This window comes from Propithecus coquereli, unplaced genomic scaffold (genome assembly GCF_000956105.1).
Source record: "Propithecus coquereli isolate 6110/MARCELLA unplaced genomic scaffold, Pcoq_1.0 Scaffold30, whole genome shotgun sequence".
Taxonomy (NCBI): Eukaryota; Metazoa; Chordata; class Mammalia; order Primates; family Indriidae; genus Propithecus; species Propithecus coquereli.
Genome location: NW_012148619.1, coordinates 3,028,201 through 3,045,085, shown reverse-complemented (window position 1 = coordinate 3,045,085; position 16,885 = coordinate 3,028,201). Strand labels below are relative to the sequence as shown.

Genomic DNA, 16,885 nt, shown 5'->3' with positions numbered 1-16,885 from the left:
TAAAAGAGATCAAGTTCCTTACCTAAAGGTACTAAGTAGATGAGCCAGGACTTGAGCCCAGGTCTGAATGGCTCGGAGCTGCCCTGCCACCTTTGGACACGTGCATGCTGCACTGAAAGTTGAGAGATGAGCAAGGTTCTCCTTGGGAAGCAGGAGTCTGGTGTTCCAGCAGGTTGAGGAAAGTAGTTCTCTGTCCTGTCTTAGAGAGTGGATTTGGACCTTGTACCTGATTCCCATTGCCTTTGCTCGTAGCTACGAGGGCACTGGCCGGTCACTGTCGCTCAAGCTAATTCAGCAGCTCCGTCAACAGAGTGCCCAGAGCCAGGTCAGCACCACCGCTGAGAACAAGACCACGACAACAGCCAGACTGGCATCAGGTACCCCAGCACCTGAACCGGGCCCCGCAGGTCACAGCAAGTCCTTTCAGACTTTCTTGCTGGATCCTTGCTTCCCCTGCGACATCAAGGACCAAATCTTCCTACCATCAGGCTGAAAAGTTGAGTTTCCAAGAGAAGTAGCTTTTCTCCAAGGAACAGCAATCCAATGACCAGATAGGAGCCTGACTTGGGCCTTCTGGTGGCTGGGCCCTTCTTTATGCCTGTCTGGGGGCATGGTTGCGTTGACTTAGTGGGATCCCTTTGGGGTTGGTGTCATGGCAGGTTGACTATCCACCAAAACAATTTAAAACCACCCAGTTTAAGTTCTTGAGCTATGTGTATTTGGGCATCATGTGACAAATATAAAGGGGAACATTTTTCCTTGCTCTTTGAGGCAATACGTATTCAATAATTGTTTCTTAATTGTGTGATTTGTGGAAACAGCACGAACGTTGCATGAGGTTTCCCTCCAGGAGTCGATCCGATATGCCCCTGGGGACGCGGTCGAGAAGTGGCTGAACGACTTGCTGTGCCTGGATTGCCTCAACATTACTCGGATAGTCTCAGGCTGCCCCTTGCCCGAAGCCTGCGAGCTGTATCCTCCTCTGGGTCTCATTGGCCCTGTGAAAGGGAGAGTGGGTGCTGAAAGAATTAGAAGGATTTCGGCCCTTTGTTTCATAGGACGCTGCTCTAGGAAAGGGAAAAGTTGAACATTCTGCATTTGCTTTTTCTCTTCTTCCTTCACTGATGTGTTTCTGCCTGGGACCCTGGGCTCCTCTTCCCAAGCCAGGGAAATTGACACTACTTCCAGGGAGTGGTATGTCCTGCTTTGGGCTTTCTTTGGTTTGTTTTGGTTGCTTAACTCCAGACCCAGCTACTATGTTAACAGAGATACCCTCTTTTGCTACCACAAGGCCTCCGAAGTTTTCCTCCAACGGCTTATGGCCCTCTACGTGGCTTCGCACTACAAGGTAACTGCAGTAGCCCTTGGGTGAACTTCAGCAGGGAGCTTCTGCACTTGGCAGTCCCATGGACTTGGCTTTTTACATATTTTATTACTCAGTGCCTTGGGTGACTATTCCATTGAGACTTAAATGTCCTGATATTAATGAGGTCCAGTGACCTTGCTTTGCACAGAGTAAGGAATTCTAGCATGCAGCTCCGTGGCATGGCTGGAGAGGATGGAAAGCTCTGCCCATTTTTAAAAGGGTACTTGAATCTCTTGCCTGCCTGCTACGCACTGATAGGCTGAGGTGACATCACAGTTTGTAACCCAGTGGTACTGTTTGACCTGAGACCAGCTTTGTATCTCTGGCTATTTTTAAGGAGCAGTGAATTTGAGGGCTTAGAATATCTGAGACTCTTAAAAAACTAAAGGGCAGTTGGAAGGGACACTTTTTGAGTGGTCTGGGCAGCATTTTTATGAACAGCCTTTAATGGAATGCTGAAGAGTTGGTGTTAGAAGTGGTGACAGCTTTTCCTGAAATAGCAGCCTCTTATCTGGAGGAAGTTCACTTCCCAGCTGTGAAACAAGTAGTGCCAAATAAGTTCTCTGCTGCTCTCCAGCCTCAGCGCTCAGGGGGAGAGGACAGTAGACATTTGAGGCTAAGTCCCACTTAAGCCGTTATGAAGAGTCTTGGGCTCGCCGAAATACTGGAAAGGCGCTTTGCTGGGTGGCAGCTCCTCACTTGGTTTTGGAGAAGGCAGTACTCCAGTCATCTGATGATTCTGAATCGAGCCTCCTGAGCGAGTAAGGGACGAGAGGAGGGATGCTTCTCACCGGCCCTGTCTGTGCCCCCACAGAACTCTCCCAACGATCTCCAGATGCTCTCCGACGCTCCCGCCCACCATCTCTTCTGCCTTCTGCCTCCCGTGCCCCCCACCCAGAATGCCCTTCCTGAGGTGCTTGCTGTCATCCAGGTACACAAGCAGAGGCATCCTTGTGGCATTGCTTTGGGGAACCCCTTAGGCATCAGGGCTTCATGGCTCAGTAACTGCAATGAGGGAGGCAAGTGGCTGGGTCTGTTGAGGCAGGTGATGAGGGCGCACGGGAGGAGCCGCCACCGCCAGCAACTCAGAGCCCTACTGTTCATGGATGGGTAAAAGCTGGAACTGGCCGTTCTCTTATTTGACTTACAGCTCCTTCCACAAACAGAACTTGTTTGTGTGTGTTTACCCCCTTTATTATAAAAGCAACACATGGTACTTACAAAATTAGAGGCTACAGATTGGGGAAAAAATTTTTTTTTTGACACTTGTATGAATGCATCTAAATAACTTTTCCTTTTCATAAACGTGAGATTATAGTATTTATTAATCTGCCTTTTTAAGGCAGTGTGTCAAATATTCATAATCTACCTAAGTTTTAAAAGCTGCATAGTATTTGATTTATATGCATGTACCATAATTTGTTTAACCGTTTACGCATTAGGTACTTGAGTTGTTTTGAATTTGCACTGTTTTGTACAGAGCCACATGAGCACACTATGTCTTAATTGGTGTACACAGGTGCCCAACATGCATGGACACCTTCTTCTAATGTTTTTTATTTTATTTTATTTTTTTGGTTTTTACTCTTTGGGTCAGGAGGATGTCAAGTCTTCTGCCTTGTAACATCGGGCATGGTAACGAAGCTTCTGTTAGAAACGGATGAGTCAGTCAGTGTCCGGGTGAAACCTGGACATGGGGGCGGAAACAGCTGGCTGAGTCATAGAAACAAGTCAGTGTCCTGTGAGTGGCCTCTGAATCGGGAGCTGGCCTTTCTGTCTTCACTGGCTTCCTCCACAGGTGTGCCTTGAGGGAGAGATTTCTCGCCAGTCCATCTTGAACAGCCTGTCTCGAGGCAAGAAGGCTTCCGGGGACTTGATTCCATGGACAGTGTCAGAACAGGTGATGGGCTTTCCCTCTCATGTCCGAGGGAGTGAAGCTGGTGGTGTCGGAGGATGTTTGTGCTCCTAAGTTACCAGTTAATGTTTCCCACGCAGTTCCAAGATCCAGACTTTGGCGGTCTTTCTGGTGGAAGGGTCGTGCGCATTGCTGTTCACCCGGATTATCAAGGGGTAACGTGTCCTCAGGCCTCCCGAACCTTACGTGCCACCGTTAGCTACAGCCAGGTTGCTGGCAGCTCTTTAGCAGAGGTGTACTTGGTTGTTGGACTAGGAAGCTAGTCCAGAAGCAAGTAAACTTCTAGGCACTTCCCTGCCCTGGGGAATTTAGCCAGCGCCTGGGTGGGCAGGTGGACAGGATGATGGTATATGCTCACTCTTCCTCTGTGAGAGGGGGGACTTGTGAACCAGAGCTGCTTTCCGTCATTCCCTTCTGTCTCTTGGAAAGCCCCACTGGGTGATTAGCTGTAGAAACTTCCCTTTAAGGCAGGGATACAGAAATGGTCTCTCTTTTGGGCTTGCCAGTCTGGGGACCAGAAAGCATGGCCAGCCATCCTTACGCTCCAGTGGCTGCTCTTTTTGGGCTAGGGCAGCATGAGAACTAGGGCCACATTACTTTTGTTCTTCGGAGTCTCTGCTTGGACCTCCTTGAGGGATTTCAGTGGTTCTCTTTGCCATGTGCAGTTTGACCAGGAGTGAAGGCTCTCTAGAGCAATACAGGGGAGTGAAAGGGGCTCAGAGAGCATCTCTCTGCCCTCTGCCCATCTCCCTCCACGTCTGCTCACAGATGGGCTACGGCAGCCGTGCCCTGCAGCTGCTGCAGATGTACTACGAAGGCAGGTTCCCTTGTCTGGAGGAAAAGGTCCTTGAGACATCACAGGAAATTCACACCATCAGCAGCGAGGTAAGCATCTTTTGGCAAAACTCCTTTTTCCTGGTTCTTAGGAAGATAATTCTCTGGGTCTTTAGGGGCATCCACAGGAACCGTCCAGAGGTCTGGAGTCTGCTCATGTTTTCTCCTGATGCTTCTTTCTCCAGCCAAACACTTAAGATCCTCAGATCAACATCATCAGCAACATCTGGAAGCTTGTTAAACATGCAGATTCTACTGAATCAGAAACTGGGATAGGCCCAGCAATCTGTGGCTTGACAAGCTTCCTGGGTGATTCTAATGTTCACCCGAGTTTGAGAACCACTGCTGTGTGGTCTCTTTCTCAACTAAACCCAGACTAAGGAAAGTTGTGTCTTTCCTTAACAAGAATGATTAATGCTGGTAACTTTGACAGCTTTTCACATACATTCATTGGTTTTCATAGTATGCCTTTTCATATACATTGATTGGTTTTCATATAGTATGCCTTTTCATATACATTCATTGGTTTTCATATAGTATGCCTTTTCATATACATTCATTGGTTTTCATAGTATGCCTGTTTGGGAGCCAGGGAAGGGGCTTTTATTTAATTCGGTTCAAGTTCATAGATTTGTCACTTTGCAAGGCTGTCAGGTGACAGAGCCTGGACTTCATGCTGAATCTTCAGAACCCTACCTCTGTCCCTTTGTAAATCTGCTGGGCATTTCTAACCTCTGTGGCTGTTTTCCTACATTCTAGAGGTTCAGAGCAGTGCAATTCCATGCATGTTTAGATGTTTTGTATACTTGGAAATGATCACTTAACTAATTGGTGTTCCTGTATTTTGGAAACCACAGGAAGAAACCTCTCCCAATTTTCCTTATGTTTAGTCTGCTGCCTGGTGTGGCAGGGGTGCTTGAGAATGTCACGAGCCATCCTCTCCCTCTGCTTGAGCGGATTGTGTTCTTTCTCTGGCATCTCTTAGGCCGTCAGCTTGCTGGAAGAGGTCATCGCTCCCCGCAAGGACCTGCCTCCTTTGCTGCTCAAGTTGAATGAGAGGCCAGCTGAGCGCCTGGACTACCTGGGTGTTTCCTACGGCTTGACCCCCAGGCTCCTCAAGTACGTGCCTGTCCTTCCCGGCGTCCCTCTCTTGGCATTGACAAGTCCTGAAAAGAAGAGTCCTGTGGCTGTCTCCCTTTGTAGCCAGTGTCTGTGTCAGCCCACTGTTGACTCCCTGCCCCGCTCCTCCTGGCCCTCACCTGTCTTGTCTCTCAGCCTCTACCCAGAGGGCACACACAGGGACCTACTCTCTTTGTGTCGTTGCAGGTTCTGGAAACGGGCTGGATTTGTTCCTGTCTATCTGAGACAGACCCCGGTGAGTGAGGCATCCGGCAGAGGAGGGGTTTAGGTGTGTGGTTATGGCAGGTGACAGGCCTGTCCTTGCACGTAGCCCTGGTTTACCTCCCTGCTGCTGTGCTCTGAGCAGGTGTTCGTTTATTCCGATGGACACTGAGACAACCACCCTCACTGACAGGCCATGTGATCACACATTTCTTCCTGGTGCTTATTGGGCTTTGCAGTTGATTATAAAGTGGCAGAAGTGTACATAGACTTGCTCATCAGATTCTGGAATCTTGTAAGCCAAAAAAGCTAGTTTTAGGAGAGGAACGCAGTTGTGCAGACTTGTATTACAAGTTGGTATCTGAAAGAGAGATACAAATATGTGGGAGACGAAGCTACAGAGGATCACTGAGGGAAGGTGAGAAAGTGACTGTCAGTCATGTAAAAAAATATTTACCTAGCATCTACAGTGAATCAGGCAGTGAACAAGGTAAGCCGTGAAGCTTATTTTCTAACAGGTAAAAGCAGGCAACATAAAAGTGAACAAGTAAGACACGTTCACAGAGCAGTAAGTGCCGTGAAGGAAACCACACTGGGATTACAGTATAAGGAGGGGTCGGTCAGGCCTCTTCAAGCTGAAACCTGACTGATCAGAATGGACAGTGGTGCGACGGTCCTGGAGAAAAGACCCTCTCCAGCCAGAGGGGAGAGCAAGTGTAAGGGCCTGAGGTGGACATGAACTTGGTTGTTGGAAGGAAACGAAGGCCAGTGTGGCAGGGGAGCCCTTGGAAGGGAAAGGGGCGTGATTCACGGTGGGGGCGTTAGGCCTTGTTAAGGATGCTGCATGCTCTCCCTGTTCCCTTGGAGGAAGAGACGAGAGGAAAGGACCTGGCCACCGTGTGGAGAGTGGATGATAGTAGCCCGGGCGTGGGGGCAGGAGACGTGGGTGACAGGAGATGGAAGTAGTGGCGGTGGAGAGAGGTGGCCAGTTGTGGGACGTTTGGGGGACAAACTGGCTGGAACTGCTGAAAGACTGAGTGTGGAAGGCGAGTGAGAGGAGGAGCCAGGGTAACTCCTAGGGTTTTGGCTTGAGTAGCTAGTGACAGGACTCACTGGGGGAGGAGCAGATTTGGAGGGAAAAGTAGGAATTTTTTTGACATAGTAGGTGTGAGATGCCTGCTAGGCATCCACGTGGAAATGGACAACAGGTGTTGGACTGTAGGAGAACGGAGGTTGAGGAGGGGTTTGGGCAGGAGAGGGAGTCCTGGGAGTCATCGGCACGTTGGTTGTAGAATTTACTCCATGAAGGCAGGGCTTTGCTGTTTGTTCCTGCTGTACCCAGCTCTTGAAAGAGCATCTGCTTAGAGTTACGTGTTCAGTAAATTCTTGAGTGCAGTGAATAACAAGCTTCTGGAGCTATTGAAAATCCACGAGGATGAGTCCTTGGACTCTGAGGCTTAGAGGAACGAGGAAGACACAGCACGGGAGACTGAGAACAAGCAGCCCTGATCTGAAGGAGGAAGTCGAGCGCAGGGTATCAGAAGTTAAGATTAAAATGTGTTTCAAGAGTCAGTTGCAGTGCAGAGAGTAAGTAAGGTGAGGACACACAGTCGGCCATCGGATTCGTCGGTGTTGGTGATCTGAGTGAGAGAAGCTCCAGGCGGGAGGGTTCAGCCTGCCTGGAGAGGAGAGGAGGTGGGGACTGTGAAGAGAAAGGGAGCAGAGAAACCAGGTAGCTGGAGGGAGATGGGAGTTAAGGCGGGTTTGTCATATGGGAGATGCTAGAAGCATATTTGTTTGCTGCTGGGTATGATCCTGCAAGTAGTGGTGCAGGTGAGGGAGCTGATTGCAAGGGTACAAGACTTGAGGAGGCTGGGCGGTGGGACCCAGGACTCGGGAGGGCAGGTGCCCATGTACTTCATCCTTCACCCTTCACAATAGGGAAGGCAGAGAGTGTGGGCACATTGGTTGGCTGGTTGATTTGGTGCTGGGAGGATGAAGTTGTTCTCTCCTGATTGTTTGTTTTCCCAATGAGGGAGGCCATCAGTGTTGCAGGTTTGATTTTGGAGAGTGCAAAGCCAGTATCTGAGGGTAGCTTCCAGGGTCTATTTGAGAGTTTGAAGTGGGACTGGTGAAGACCATTGCATGCCAGGCTGCTTCCGCGAGGGCATGGAGCAGCACAAAGATGGGTTGGGCTCTTGTTGACCATGGGTCGAGGCTGGAGATATAACTCTGGCTGTCAACTGCAAGAATGCAGACCAGTGAGCTTCAGTGTGGTCTGTGGTGTGTTCCCATGGTCTTGTGCTATGCTCTGTTCATTTGGGACGCGGTGCTGGCATCTTGCTACATGAATGTTCTTGGGTTGAACTCCATGGGATGTTTTTATGGTGCGGAGCCGTTGTTAATGTAGCAAAAATTGAAAAACTGTGGTCTCACAGTCACCTACAGAAGCCTGCACTTGCAATCTGGCCAGCATGGGAACTCTGGGTTTTGGTCGTGGAGTTTTGGATTATGTAGAGTTTAAGCTCTAATGACTGTGACTTCAGGGTCTACTTGAAAGGAGCAAGTGGCGCATCTCTGTGAGTCCAGAGCTAAAGTTGGGCTCTGAAGATCCAGCAGCCCTGCTCCACACGTGTGGCACCTTTCGGGAAGTTGCAGGACGCAGTGGTCTTTGAAAGCCCTTGTGTGAACTGCAGCGATGTGAGGAATGGAAGGCGAGGGCTCTGCTCTAGCAGGTGCCTCTCCCAGCCGGGGAAGGACGGGACCGCGGAAGCATCCAGCCTTTTTCCTCTGAGCACTTGCCCTGTATCGACGACGGGTCGTTCAAAAAGCGGGGTTCTTGGTGCTAGTTAAGAATGTGTGTTCCCCAGAATGACCTGACCGGAGAACACTCGTGCATCATGCTGAAGACGCTGACTGACGAGGACGAGGCTGAGCGCGGAGTGTGGCTTGAGGCCTTCTGGAAAGGTGACTGAGGAGCATGTGGTCGGGGAGACAGCAAGGTGATGGGTGGGGGATGCCTCCAGACCTCTAACCCTGTGTGGTGGTGCCCCACAGATTTCCGACGGCGCTTCCTAGCCTTGCTGTCCTACCAGTTCAGCACCTTCTCCCCTCCCCTGGCTCTGAACATCATTCAGAACAGGAACGTGGGGAAACCAGCCCTGCCAGGTGAGCCAGGCGGGCGGGTGCGGGCTTGGGAGCAACCTGGCTGTGTGGGAGGTAGGAGGTGGGCGTGCTGTCCCAGAAGGGTGTGTCTCCCGCTGGCCACCTCCCGCTCACCAGGCCCCTGCTCTGTCTCAGGCCGTGCCCTCTTTCATTTTCATGATACGACTTTGGGGGTACGTCTTGACGTCAGAGATAATTCACGCAGCCAGCTAATTATGGAACGCGATTTAAGTCCTGTGATCTAGGGGAGCGAAGTGCTCAATCCCTGAGGCTTAGTTTCCTGATTTGTGAAATCGTACTGAGAATATGCTGCCAGCTTTCTGTGGCCAGCAACACGTGGACGTGTTTTGTGCATATAAATTCTGTTTGAATATTTAAAATACAAAAAAGTGTAAGGGATCATTATTATTAACAGCTGTTTTTTTGTTGCCTATTTTATTAATATATTTATATACACACATATGTTAATACATTTATGTGTATGTGTGTGTGTGTATAATTTTTTTTTCCAGTTACATTTTGATGGAAAAAATCTTTGTTCCTTGAGCTGGGCAAAGCTTACACACTTTCTGTGAAGCTGGGTGAAGTGACCGAGTGGGGAAAGGGTGGCGTTTTGTTCCTCTAACCCTAGGGCATGGGGAGCCTTTCCTTGTCCTGTGTGTTGGTGTGGGAACACTGAGCAAGGATCCCATGCCAGCTGTCCCCTCCCCCAGTGCAGCCTGGAACTGCCCGCTCCCCCTACCCCCAGAAGGAGAAGGGTCAGTGCACTGCCAGGTCAGGGCTGTGTCACATCAGTGGCCAGGCACACTGTTAGAGGGCTTCTGTGTGTCGTCGGGGGACTGTTGTGTATGCTATCTCGTGAATCCCGTCAGACCCTTCAAGGGCGCGGGCTGACCTGACCATCTGGCTGTGTCTCGTGGACAGCCCTGAGCCGGGCGGAGCTGGACGCGCTCTTCCTCCCCTATGACCTGAAGCGGCTGGAGATGTATTCACGGAACATGGTGGACTATCACCTCATCATGGACATGATCCCGGCCGTCTCCCGCATGTATTTCCTGAACCAGCTGGGGGACCTGGCCCTGTCCGCTGCCCAGTCAGTAGGTCACCTTGTACTCACACAGGGGAGAAGAGGATAGTGGAGCTGTCCGTTTGTTGGGTGTTGGGTTAGGCACGTGGACATAATTTTGTGGCTTCCTCACGGATCTGAGAAGTGGGTGGTGGTCTCCTCATGCTACCGGTCAGGAATCCTGGGCTCTGAAGTGTGGTAACGTGCCCAGCCATGCAGTTAGTAAGTCAGAGCTGCAGTTTGAACCCATATTCTTTTTACCCCACCGTGTTGCCTTGACACTAAACTCTGCCTTAGCAGAGGCCCAGGAACAGCCCAAACTTTCCGTGTAGTTGCGAAGTAGGTATTTGTCAGGATAGTAAAGGTTAGTTTGAGGATTTCGGGAAGAGGGAGTGTTTCATGGAGGTTGGTTTCAGTAACAAGATGAAAGAGAAGATGCTAAAATGCGCAGTGCCAGTCTACCTTCTGTACCGGATAGCTTTGGTCAAGAGAGTAATTCTGGTTCTCGACACAGTTTTAACGGGCGAGGACCTGTCCTGGAGGCCCCTCCAACAGATTTTCCGTCTTCTAGGCTCTTCTCTTGGGGATTGGCCTGCAGCATAAGTCTGTGGACCAGCTGGAGAAGGAGATTGAGCTGCCCTCGGGTCAGTTGATGGGACTTTTCAACCGGATCATCCGCAAAGTTGTGAAGGTAACCTCGGCCTGAGGACAGGGTCTTGGTCTTGAATAATACAGCAAGCCCACTTGCTGCCCCTGAGACGAGCAGATGTTAACATTTGGCTGTATTTGCTGGAGTTCTTCACATACATCAAGAAATACAGGATCCGTAAAGTTCCTCTTCTCTCCAGAGGCACCACTGGCGGGAATTCGATGTGTATCCAGTCTGTGTTTTAGACTCTTAACTGTGAATGTCCCAGACTGTGCAGCGTGTTGCTTTGTGTCTTCAAAATACTCGACCTTTGTGTAAGGCACTCGGTGCCTTGGCAGCAAGTAACTTGGCCCCCACTGCTCTGTCATCGTCTGTTTCTCTGCTGTTGTCTTTTATAGCTGTTTAATGAAGTGCAGGAAAAGGCCATCGAGGAGCAGATGGTGGCAGTGAAGGATGTGGTCATGGAGCCCACAATGAAGACCCTGAGTGACGACCTGGTACGTCCCTGCTTAAGGCCTCGGGAGTCCCAGCATTTCCCTCAGTGCCTCTGGCTGCGTGTGCAGAACGTGTCCCCTTCCCCTTAGGAAGAGCCTCTGCGCTCACTGCGCCGAGTGGGGTTCTGTGGGCCCACGCCAACGGCGTGTTCTCTGCATCTCCCTGCCCTGTGTGTCTCAGCGCACACGGCCTGGAGTCGTGCTTCCCAGTGAGTGTGTGTGTGTGAGTGCGAGAATTTAGCGTCCACTATTGGGAATGTTCTGTTAATCCATTTAGGTAACTTTTTAAGTGCGAATTTTATATGCGTGTATACCTTAAAAAGAATAAGAGCTACCTGTAATGGTTTTGAGGATAAACTGAAGATTAGGAAATGTTCCCTCTTCTTTGTGCTATTCCACCCTGTCTTCACCTTTTTCTGCGTTCCTTTGGTTAGCTCCTTGGCTCTGACCTACTCTCTCTATGGGTTCTTGGCCACAGGATGAAGCAGCAAAGGAATTTCAGGAGAAACACAAGAAAGAAGTGGGGAAGCTAAAGAACATGGACCTCTCTCAGTAAGGCCCCCTGTGCTGATGTGGGGGGCAAGGGCTTGGCATGGCCTCTAGGGCCCTGAAACTCTGGTTGCAGGTTTCTTCTAATCCATATCCCAGGGGCCCTGGAAGCTGTGCTTCATTGGATTGGTTTTAGGAGCACTAACAGCTGACAAAAAACCTTCTAACTGACTGTTTACGTAATTTTGGAGGGGTTGGTTTCCCCAGGTCAGCACTGCCACTTTGCCTTTCCAGTTGTGCTCCCTCATTCCCTGGGGCTCTGGGTCGTACCTTGGGGTTCAGGAAAGAGGATGCTGATCAGATGAGCATACAGGTTAATGGTCACTTTGCTGTATTTGGCTTTTGCATGTGACTTTGAAGAAAGGATTCTACTGCCAAAAACAAACAAGCAAAACGTCCCTTGCTCTAAAGCCTTCTGGGTACTAGGGATCCTGGTCCCTTCTGAGCTCCAGCTATAGTGGTATTGCCCCTCTCCCGCCCTCTGGATTGATGTGAATAATAACTCCAGAATTAGCGGCCTCCGAACCTCTGTGACATGGAGGCCTGTTGCTGGGTTATTAGTGATGGTGGTTGTTGGACATGTGAGATGGAGGTGGCCAGGAGTCCTGGTCAGGGTATTGAGCCCTAGTGTCTGCCCTCAGCTTTGCAGTGTCAAACCTCGATTTGCCAGGGCTGCTAGTGGGGCAGGGAGGGGAGAGGCAGAGTTCACAGGCTTGTGGGCAAACGCCTGGAGGAAGGAGTAAGTGAGAAGGTTGTTGAAGTGACAGAAGATTTCCTCGGTGGTGGTGAATGAGAGTCGGGGGAGAAGTCGGGCAGGCTGCCTCCTGTGCAGGACTGTCCTTGCTGACCCCAGTGTCCAGCAGGCCTGGCCACTTGCTCCTGTGAAGCTTCTGTCCAGTAGAGCTAAGCTGCATGTCTCTGGGCCCTGCCATATGCTTGTCCCTTCTGTCCTCTCTGCTGCTCAAACGCTGACGCAGCTCAGCCTGGCTTTCGTGGCAGGAAGTGTCTGATAAGCATGTTGTCACTGTCGCATTTTCTTTTAAGCAGTCCCTCTCCTTTCAAGCAGGCTTTGATACTTCCCTTCTTTTTTTAGATACATAATCCGTGGGGACGATGAGGAGTGGAATGAGGTTTTGAACAAAGCTGGGCAGAACGCCTCGATCGTCAGCCTGAAAAGGTGAGGGCCTGAGGTCTGACACATCCGACAGGAGGGCTGTCTGCCTCTCGGTGGCTTTCACGGGAAGTAGGAGGTTGGAGCAAAAGATTTGACAGAAAAGTCGTGGTTCTTCCCCTTGAGAGTTCCCTGGTCACTACTTTTGCAACATATCCCCTATAGACCAGGCTAGGCCGTCTCTTAGGCCTGGCTCGCTTCCCTCCTTGTATTCACCGGCCGTGCCAGGGCCCTGGGCTTGCGAGAGCAGTGCGGGAGCTGCTGCCGACGGAGGCTTGCTGTGGGCTGCAGTGCAGCATATCCGTCAGCCCCCAGAACCACTCAGCATCGTTGCTTTGCGACGAAGTAGCCCAGGCTCTGAGGGGTTAAGTAACTTCCCAAGAAGCACCAGCCAGTGACAGGTCCAGGTTTGTCCACTGCAGTTCCCACAGTTTAACTGGTACACTGTCCTTTAAGCCAGCGGTTCTCACAGTTTTGGGTCTTAGAGTTCCTTTATATCTTAAAAAATTGAGGTCCCCAAAGGACTTTTGTTTATGTGGGTCATATCTATTGATATTTCTTATATTAGAAATGAGAAACTGAGACATTTAAAAAATATTTGTTTGTTCACAATAGTGGACACATTATAGTTTTTCTGAGAAATACTTTCATAAAAATGTTAGCCTAAAGAGTAGCATTGTTTTATATTTACATTTTTGCAAATGTCTTTAATATTTGGCTTAGTATTATTAGAAAGCAGCTAGATTCTTATATCTGCTTCTACATTCACTCTGTTGTGCTATCACGTCTTACATTCTCTGGAAGAGAACATTTGTGAGAGAATGAAAATGAAAAAAAGGCAACTAATGTATTCTTATGAAAATAGTTTTGACCTTATGGACCACCTGAAAGGCTCTTAGGGACCTCGGGAGTCCCTAGACCACTCTATGAAAACCTTCACTCCAGGCTTCTTATCTGCAGGGTGGGATGTCTGTAGATAAACATGATCGCTTGGGCTGGAACCTTCATCGGAGTTTCCCTTGGGACTAGGATGAGGCCTCCCCTGTCCGGGCATCTGCAGATGAGGCTTCCACAGCTGGTTTGGGTGTTGGTGGGGAGAGTGACTTTTTGGCATTGTTATAGTTACTGACAGGGTCCCCTCAAGAGTTATAGTTACTGACAGTTTATATGTTGTGAACGTTTGGAAAGAGGAAACCTTGTGACTCTAGGAACCATGGATCCCAGAAATCAGATACTGTCTTCTGTAGTCTCCATAAATCACTATGGCATCTGGAGGGATCCAACATTGATACTGGCCTCATTTCCCAGATGCTCTCTGGTGTGGCAAAAAAGCCCACTGTCAATGTTTCTGGTTTGGACAGCGTGGCAAGTGCAGCACAGGGCCATGATGGCATGGCCAGGGAATGTGCTTGCCACGGAGATGGCCTGGTCCCTCGCTCTGCAGAGCTTGGCCTCGCCGGCCGTTACGCCTGGTGAGGGGCCTCCTGCATCGAACCAGCCTGTGTGTTAGTCCACGGGCTTGAGGGCTCTGAGGAAACGTGAAAGTTTGTACTTTCTGAGGTACAAACACTGAAGTCTATCATTAAATATTCTTTAAGGCCTTGCTTCTTTTTTTTTTTTTCCTGAGAGAGACTTCATTCATGTGATGTTAATGGTCTTTGGATCGAACTGTTCGCACTCTCCTTGTAGGAGGTATTTGTTCCCCAGGCAAAAAGCCACTGGAGAGAATCTTTAACCTATAAGATTTCTTAATGGAAAGTGGCGGCTTGCCGAACTATTCCCGTGCCAGTCTATCAATGAGGAATCCAGTGGCCAGCTGCGAGGTGTAACCTGACTTACTATTCCTTTGGGTTTTCTTCTACTTGCTTAGAAGAAATAAAATAACAGCAGCACATCAGAAAGTATTGTAGGGTTTTCCCCTGAGTCTCATGCTTTGTATTAGGGACTGTCTTCAGGGTAATTGGGTGATGTCTGATTTCCAGGGTAACCCTAGCAGTGAGAGTGGTTGGGAGGGAATCTTTGTTGCGATGCCTTAGCTCTTTCTTGGGGTCTCATGAGGGGGAAGCAGCACACTGAGAGAACCCGCATTTTAGGTGTTATGATAGAGATTTTTTCCTCCACAGACCAAGAGCTCAGGGCAGGAACAGGTCTGTGTGGTGTGTCCCAGCACAGTGCCGGCCTCCCTACTAGGTTTGCAGAGAACGTTTATGTCTCACTGGGTGTTCTTACATCAAGGTTCACGTGGTGGAAACCCTTTTGAGACAAAGCAAAGCAGTCTGAGAGATCTGTACATGTTCTTTCTATTACTGATTTTTTTTCCCCCAGTGACAAGAAAAGGAAGTTGGAAACTAAACAAGAACCCAAACAGAACAAGAAGTTGAAGAAAAACAGAGAGATGAAGAACAAAAAAGATATGAAACTGAAGCGCAAGAAATAGCGAAGGGAAACTTGGGCATCCGTGGCCAGCCCGTGAGGAGATACTCTGACTTCCCGAACCCTCTGGCCGGACCGGTCAGCAGCCTGCACTGTTAGCCTCAGAGCCAGCCGGGAATTCAGTCTAAGGGCCTGACAGTGCCAGGCTGTGGGCCCAACCTGGCTGAGGGCAGAGTCACTCCCGAATGGGTCTGCTTAGAACTGGATGGTCAGGCAAACCTCTGGCACTGCCAGGGGTCTGTCTGTCCTCCCCCAAGTCCAGGGCCCTCCTGTTTGCCTTGGACCAGCTTTTCAGACTCCTTCCCACACCTGTGGAAGCCACACTGATTCTTGGCCCTCTCAGGCCCTTAATTAAGTATGTGCACAGCTTCCTTGTGTCTCTCATCATGGACTTGCCCAAGCACCCTGAGGCCTGGAGCAGGGGGAACTCTGGTCCGCCCAGGTGGCCATGGCAGGCCACTGTTGGGTGCGCCAGGGTTTGCTGATGCCGCGCACGCTTCCTCTCCCGGCTCCGGCAGGCCTGCTGCCTGCTCTGTCTCAGAAAAGTCTGAGCCCTTCCCCAATTTAGGTAGGCTACCACATCCTGTGAGTCCCCAAGACCTGTTCATCCAGTTGGGCAAAGGTGTTGGGAAAGGCCCTTTTGCTAACAGGGGTGAGGGAAGGGATAGAGAATCTATTTTTAATAAATAACATCCTAAAAAGACTAACTGCCTGTAGGTGTTCGTGAAATCCGCGCATGTGGAAGTTGCACGTTGCCCTGTTTCTTCTGGTGGATCTTGGCTGCGAGGTAGAATCTGCAGAGTGTTGCTCTCAAGGCCAAGGGTGGGCAGTGTGGCTAGGGCGTCCCAGCTCGGGAGCCTGTGGCAGAAGTGGCAGGCACTGAGCGGTCACCTTGATGGGCTTGGCGAGGTGGCTGGAAGCCAGCTAACTGCCTCCTTCCTAACTCCTGCCGAATCATTTGGTCACTCCCATTTGTTGAGGACAGAAATTATCTGGTGGCTTCACACATACTTTGGTACATTTGTTTGATGGTATCCATGCTGCGAGTCCAGATAGAACGTTTCCGAAGCCCTAATAGTAATCTGTGTGTAGGGAAATCTAATGGAAAGAAAGGGGAGTTTCTGTATTAAACATGCAACTCCCAGACCATCCTCGGAGGGAGCAGAGTGGGCTCTGTGCCTAACCTTAGGACTGCTGCGCCTGGTCCCTGACACTGTCCGGACCTGGGTGTAGGGGCCTTTTGTTTCCTGGATCTACAGCTTCCTGCCCACAGATCCTCTGTTAAGACTGTAGGAAAGTTTGCTGAGGCGGGGGGGACATGAAAATAATTTTTATTTATTTTCTCAGGTGGGTGCCTGAGCCTGCCTTTCTTTCAAAGAGGATTTTCTGAGGAGAGTGTGACGGAAATCAGAGTCCAAATCTCCAGTGGTCAGAGCTGGATAGTGTCTTAAAAGTTGCCCAAGCACATCATCCTACAGGTGAGGAAGGCTTTGTTCAGTGTCTCTGGCCCCAAAGCCTGTCCAGCCGGCTCTGCTGTGGTGTGCAAGGTGAGAGGGGCTCTGAAGCCAGGCTGCCCTGCCAGGCCCCCACTGTGACCTTGGGCATGTTACTTCACTCCGCCTGTCCTTCAGGCCCACGTCTGTAAAATGTAAGAGTAGCACTGCCCTCACAGGGCCTTGGTGAGAGAGGTGGCTGAGGTCGAAGGAGAAGAGCTTAGAACGGTGCCTGGCATGGAGCCAGTGCCCACTAAGTGGCTCTGGGCTCTCTCAGATCCAACTCGGTGAGCTGGTCAGTTACGCCCCAGCTCCAGGAATGCTAAGGACCGGCTGTGTTCTAAAGCTATGACCTGAACTAGAGAAAACAGTGTCCCACTTGGACAGCAAAGAGCACGCGCTTTTGCAG

The 16,885-nt window shown here is 50.2% G+C and overlaps 1 protein-coding gene across 1 annotated transcript in view; it reads left to right on the top strand.

Annotated features, from left to right (window-relative positions):
* NAT10 (N-acetyltransferase 10 (GCN5-related)) overlaps positions 1-15,648 on the top strand; it is a 36,547-nt gene extending 20,899 nt beyond the window's left edge. Inside the window, exons 13-29 of the mRNA XM_012649607.1 lie at positions 253-377; positions 822-972; positions 1,252-1,348; positions 2,181-2,297; positions 3,165-3,266; positions 3,362-3,436; positions 4,050-4,166; positions 5,101-5,234; positions 5,442-5,490; positions 8,327-8,423; positions 8,514-8,624; positions 9,546-9,718; positions 10,259-10,378; positions 10,735-10,833; positions 11,309-11,382; positions 12,473-12,556; positions 14,876-15,648. Of these exons, the coding sequence (XP_012505061.1) occupies positions 253-377; positions 822-972; positions 1,252-1,348; positions 2,181-2,297; positions 3,165-3,266; positions 3,362-3,436; positions 4,050-4,166; positions 5,101-5,234; positions 5,442-5,490; positions 8,327-8,423; positions 8,514-8,624; positions 9,546-9,718; positions 10,259-10,378; positions 10,735-10,833; positions 11,309-11,382; positions 12,473-12,556; positions 14,876-14,987 (1,837 nt within the window). The 3' untranslated portion in view covers positions 14,988-15,648. The remainder of the gene's footprint in view (positions 1-252; positions 378-821; positions 973-1,251; positions 1,349-2,180; positions 2,298-3,164; positions 3,267-3,361; positions 3,437-4,049; positions 4,167-5,100; positions 5,235-5,441; positions 5,491-8,326; positions 8,424-8,513; positions 8,625-9,545; positions 9,719-10,258; positions 10,379-10,734; positions 10,834-11,308; positions 11,383-12,472; positions 12,557-14,875) is intronic.
* The last annotated feature ends 1,237 nt before the right edge of the window (positions 15,649-16,885 follow it).